This window comes from Vidua macroura, chromosome 5, assembly GCF_024509145.1.
Source record: "Vidua macroura isolate BioBank_ID:100142 chromosome 5, ASM2450914v1, whole genome shotgun sequence".
Lineage (NCBI taxonomy): Eukaryota > Metazoa > Chordata > Aves > Passeriformes > Viduidae > Vidua > Vidua macroura.
The window spans coordinates 8729482-8735481 of record NC_071575.1 but is presented as its reverse complement, the minus strand read 5'-3'; the positions used below and the strand labels follow the sequence as shown (position 1 = coordinate 8735481).

The following is a 6000-nucleotide window of genomic DNA, read 5'->3' as shown; positions in this document are numbered from 1 at the left end:
ATTTACAAGCTGTAAGGCTGTAAGCTGTTCCCATACTATGGAGATTGCTCCTCCTGCTTGGGCAGAGTTCCCTGTTCATGAAACCCTATATGCCCCAGGTCAGACAAACAACACTGTGTCCCTTGTGGTACATCCTGGAATAAATGGGACCCATGCCTGGGCCAGTGACTCTGATTCCCATCATCTTCATTTTTTAAAGAGATGCACACCTAAGTTGCCCTTGAGTACCTGCACCTGATAGTTAGCTCCTGTTAACTAAGATTTCACAGCCTGACAGGTGACTTCTGAAGTTCACTTGGATTCTCCAGCCTAGGTGAAGGAAAAGGCTCTCCAGTTGGAGTGGGGGTAAGTGCATTTGTGATGGATTGGGAAAGCTGAAGCTCAGTAGGGCTTTGAAATATTTTACCACAGGAACCACTTTATCAAAAGGCTGTGGGGAGGTGTGGGAGAGGTGTAGGGACCAGCAGCAGTGTGTGTAGGTGACCTTTCCTTTGGCAGGTTTTGGAGGTGTGAATGTTGAGCTTTGTCAGCAGAAAGTCAGTGTAGGAGAAACTGAATTACTGAATTTTAATTGACTATATCCCCTGCTATGCCAATAGTTTTGGATGAGTAATAAATAAGAATTGTGTACTAGAAGACCATTCAGCAAATTATTTCAACCCACATCTACCAATTCTTTTCTATTTAGGAATATTACCTTGTGTCCAGAAAGTCTTTTAGCATTATTAAGGTGGTATTTGTTTAAAGTAATTCAACGGGCTTTATATATTTTGCACATAAAGTAATCAGGTGGATTTCTGAATACTAATCTGAGAATTAAGCATTTTAATATTCTACCGAGTTTTTATCTTAGATCACAGAATTATTAAGCTTCATTAAGTCTTCTTATCCTCAGCCTAAGTTTTCAGGAATAGTCAAACTGATATTTGAAGGTAAGAAAATATATCATTTTCTGCTGCCAGTCCAGGATCTTCAAATCAATTAGCTGAAAATAACAGCAGAGTAAGGGTCAAAAATACAGAAAATTTTGCCGTCTAAACCTAGTCTAGTTTCTGTTGTTGAAACTTCTTGGGTTTGCATGAATACTCAGTAGTTTGCAGAAACAAGTGGTATGTGCTAGCCTGACAGTCACTGAGGAGACGGAGACAATGTGAGTTGTATTCCCATATCCATGGGGTTTGTGACAAAACAGGCACGAGGGGTCTGTAGAGGAGACGTGGGACAACAGTTGTGATGCGGAGCCCGTCGCTCCTCCTAAACTCTCTGGCCATTGAATGCCGAGTTCCTGCTCCTGGCCTCACACGCGGGGGAGGCGGCCCGCCCCTCCACGCCGGTTCCGCACCCACGCCCGGGTTTGTGCTCGGGTGCAGGGGCAAAGGGAAGTAGCGCACGGGCAGCTCCCAGGTGCGGCGCTCCTACAGCCAGCGGCCGCGGGGGCGCCGGTCTGTACGTCCCGGCAGCGCCGGGGCTCCTGAGCGCTTCCCAGCCCGGCGGGACTGGGCCGCCCCGCACCTTCCGCTCTCCGGGCCCCGCCACACCACCGCAGGGTGGCGCTGTGACCCCGCGGGACCGGCGGGGCCGCCCGGTGCCGGGGCCGCGCCGCCTCCGCAGGGCTGGGGCAGCGCTCCGGGGCGCATCCCCGGGGCAGCGCTCCGGACGGCTCTCCGGGGCACGTCCCCGGGGCAGCGTTCCGGACAGCTCTCCGGGGCACATCCCCGGGGCAGCGCTCCGGACAGCTCTCCGGGGCACATCCGCAGGGCGCATCCCCGCGGCACCCGCCCGCTGCCGCCGTTAGGGTCCGCCGCCGCCCTCGGCATCGCCCGGCCCTGCCGCCCGCTTCGTCCCGCCCCGCAGGGAAGATCTTTGTGTATCCCGCTCCTCCCGCCACCACATCCCCGCGACTCTCGTGAGGGACACATGACACTTCGTTTCCAAAAAGTTTCAAAAACCGGAAAAAAGATTCACAGGTGGCGGGTGGTGGTGGGGCTGTATCGTGAATGACGTTTTGGTGTTGGTCGAAGAGTTTGGGAGGCAGCTGTGAGTAAAGTTAGGAGGCTGTTGGAGACATGATTCTGCAAAAGCGAAACGTAAAATCAAAGTGTCATGGAATATTCTGAGTTGGAAGGGCCCCACAAGGATCTCCAAAGTCCATCCCACGGACTTGCACAGGACAGCCCCAAGAATCGCATCATGTGCCTGGGATTCCTGTGATTCTGAGAAACATGGCCTCATCTTACAAAAAATTGCTTAAAAAATAATGTGGATGAAGAACAAAATAATCCTTATGTTGGGTCAGGGAAAAAAAAAAAAGAATAAATGACATCTAAATACAAGGAAATGAGTGTGAAGGGAAGACTCGGCATTTTTTAAGGACAAATTGTCTGTAGTTGAGTATTGATGACAGTGTAACCGAGTGGACTGGAGGAGAGCTGCCTGCCTCCGAGAGCCGGAGTGCTGATTATTAAAGAATGAAACTGAGGAATGCGGGGGAAAAGAGCCAAACCGATCCGCAGCAGAGGAATCGGAGCTGCCGGTGGAGTGGGAAGTCTCAGCCGCCTTCGTCGCTACTGGGGGACTTGCTCTGAGCCCCCCTTCCCCAGCACGGCCCTTCTCTGTCTCGCTAAGCTTCCCTTCCCCTCACAGGGACTGGCCTGGGGTCTCTGCATGATGCCTGGAGAGGACCCTGTTCTTGTGGGCTGAGTGGGTGATGACAAGGTGCGGGCAGCCTTTACTGTGGGAGTCTGAACATGACCTGCGATTTCACACTGCACCTCTTCAACCACGGCAGCCTGGCTGGCCTTTAAAAAATCCTTTGTTTTCTCCGTCAGGATAGATACTTTACGATGAAGTTCTATGTTCAGCCTCTTTTGCTTGCTTGTCACTGCCTGCTTTCCTTTCAGGCTTTCCTGGTGTGTGTTTAGCCGATTCTCTTTGAGAGATGCCTAGAGCCATCTGTGCTGACTGTTGCTACACGTATATGAATGTGTGTAGGGGAGGGCAGAGGTGCACGAGTTTTTCCGTATCTGTGTAACTCCCTGCAGCCCACAGACTTGTATCGGAGTGCTATTTAAGCGTGCATATGCATGCAGATCTGTGCCTCCGGACAGGCACACATTGTGTAGTAGACTGGAACAGATAATTCCACAGAATGCAGGAATAAACGGAGCAGCTCAGAAATCAGTGAGGAAGAAAAATAAAAAACAGACAGAAAGAAATGAAAGAAAAAAATCCCCCCCAAAAAAGAAAGAAAAGGAAGCCTTGCTTCATTGTTAGTATCTGAACACAAAGTGAGGTTGTGTCCTGCCGATTAATCTCTCTAGAAGCAGCAAACTGACTATCCTAAGCTAGTGTTACAAGCTAAGTGTATCTGTTTCTCAAAGGAGGAAGCATATTCTCTTACTGCAGAAAATGATATCAAATTTGGTGGCAGGGTCCAGCAGGGTCAAACGGCCGAAGAAGTAGTCTGGACACATGTTGCTTTTTAGGATACAGCTGCCAGCAAGTGGGGATTAACGCCTGCCACTGTTTGTTTAGAAAGAAAAAAAAAAATAGGAAAGCTTAACAGTTTCTTTTGTAAAGTCCGTGCATTGCAAATCCAGCCGCGTTACCATACTAAAGGAAATGAAAAAATGCTTCGGTTTGAGAGGACGAGTCATTTATTTCCCTTATTGGATACGTTTCATGTGTTTTCCCCAACACTTCGGCTTAAGGACATGCCTTTTGAAACACAAACACACGCACAGCTCGCAGACGCACGCACAGATAAGATATGTATTAGATCCTGACACATGCGGGGTGGAGGGAAGAGCGGGAGAGAGAGAGAGAGAGAGAGGGAAAGAGAAAGAGAGATCCTCCTACCTGGAGCCATAGATTGCAAGATACGTAGTGTTACCTGAGGAAGTCAGAACAAGTAAAAACAGATTGAACTTCAGGGCTCTATGAGGCAGTTGATCAAGATCAGTGCTTGCTCATTCTCTCCCTCAGACTGTCTGTCTTGGGGTTTTGTTTTACTGTTTTGAGCAGCCCTTTCCGTTTTTTCTTCCTCTTTAGCTTTAATATCGAAGCCGGTTTCGGTCACCATGGCTCTGGGAAGAGCTGCCTATCTGCGCGGAGTTGACTTTTTACAGCTCGGCCGGCTTTGCTCCTGGGTAGCTTCAGCAATGCTCTTGACTGGGATTTAATCGACAAGATCAGTTCGGCTTTTTGTGCAATTTTTATGGCTCAGTCCATTTTCTAGATCATGCACAGAAACTTTCGGAAGTGGATTTTCTACGTGTTTCTATGCTTTGGAGTCATCTATGTCAAATTAGGGTAAGTCCTTTTGCACGACAAATCTCCTTGGCTTTTGGGTCACGTTAGTGCGGAGTTGGGAGCAAAATACTGCAGAGGAGGGGGAAAAAAAGGAAAAGAAAATATATGATTATTTCTCTCTCCGCCTCCGGGTGTCCAAGCGCCGGCAGCCCCCCGAAGCACGGCCGTCTCCCCCGATCCCGGGCCATGCCCGGCGGCGGGGCGCTCCGCCCGCCCCGAGCCTGCAGGGAGCCGGTCGCGGGTGATGACGGATCCTTTTATTTTGTACTGCTTAAGCGAACTTAAATATTATCTCTGGCTTACAGTACCCTCAGAGGAAAAAAAAAAAAAAAAAGGAAAAAGAAAAAGCAGTCTGACAGAGTTAACTCAGGCGCTGCTGCTGGGACAATAGAGCAGAGCTGAGGTATTAGGCGAAAGGGGCGGGAGGAGGGGAATCCCTGCTCTGAACCTGCGCTCAGGGATTTGGTTTATGCAGGCCTAGACACAATTTGCGTTTCTATCCATCACACAGACGTGTTGAAATTAACTTGACAACTGGTCCGGCTACCTCTGCTCTGGTGCTCCCGGGAAGCCAAGCGGGCTCAGGCGAAGGGACCGGCCCGGGGCCCTGGAGGGTGCGGCAGGGGCTCCCGGGGAGCCCGCTGTTTGCTCCTCGGTGTTTGATCACCGCAATCGAGTGCATGCGGTTATTTTGGTTGCCAAGTTTCGCCCTCTTTCCCTCTGTCTCTCCCCCCAGTGCCTGTATGCCCTTATTAATATTGCTCGTCGCAGTAGGCTGACTTGAGTTGAATTTCCACATTCCTGAGCCCCAGCCGAGTCCTTACCTGTCGAACTACAAACTCTTTAAAGATCCTGTCTTTGCGGGATTTTTAATATTGCTTTTTGGTTGTTGGTTTTTTTTTTTTAATGATCAAGAATACATAAGGTGAGTTGCAATCCTAAACCGCTCACTTCCCACCTTGAAATCAATACGTGGAAGAGGGACGGGGAAGCCAAAGGGCAGCTCCCAAAGGCAGGAGAACGGGCAAGTTCCCCAGAGCGACGGGCAGGCTGGAGCCCGGCCGGGGCAGCAGAGCGGGAGGGCGACGGGGAGCGAGGAGCGGCCCGGCCCTGCCCGCCGGGACCCGCCGCCGCGGGCGCTGCTCCGCGCACGGTGCGCGGCGGGAACAGCCACGTCCCCGCTGTCAGCAGCCCAGGCAGCGGTGGGAGGAGGGGGCGAGGAGAGGGAGGGAATCTGCAAGAGGGAGCGCGCCAGAGCCGAGGATTAAGGTTAAACAGCGGGGGGAAGGAATTAAACTGGGCTTCTCGACGATGAGAAAGGGAGCGGCAGGCTCTGTATAGCCCACCAGGAGCTCCCGCAGCTGCAGGCAGCAAGGGCAGAGCTGTCCCATTTTCAGGGTGCCGGCGGGACCTGCAGGCTGCTTCCCGGAGGGTTCTAAGCGGGTAGTTCGGCGGGCACCAGCCGGATCGCATCCCTTTGTGTTTGCTTATTTAGGTATTTTTGGCACGGCTCTCGGCCCGCCCCTGCGGCCGCAGGTGCCGCCGCGGTGGCCGGCGGAGCAGGGCGCTGCCCCGCAGGCGACCCGCGGAGGATGCGCGGATGCGGAAGGGGCACGGCCTACGCGCTGCCCCCTGCCGTGTGCCGATGGGGAGCCCTCGTCCGCCCCTGCCCCGGCTGAGCCACATGCC

At 52.2% G+C, this 6000-nt stretch overlaps 1 protein-coding gene across 1 annotated transcript in view; it reads left to right on the top strand.

The window, feature by feature from the left end:
• Positions 1 to 4240: 4240 nt before the first annotated feature.
• WNT7B (Wnt family member 7B) overlaps positions 4241 to 6000 on the top strand; it is a 90455-nt gene continuing 88695 nt past the window's right edge. Inside the window, exon 1 of the mRNA XM_053977717.1 lies at positions 4241 to 4311. Coding sequence (XP_053833692.1) covers positions 4241 to 4311 — 71 coding nt within the window. The remainder of the gene's footprint in view (positions 4312 to 6000) is intronic.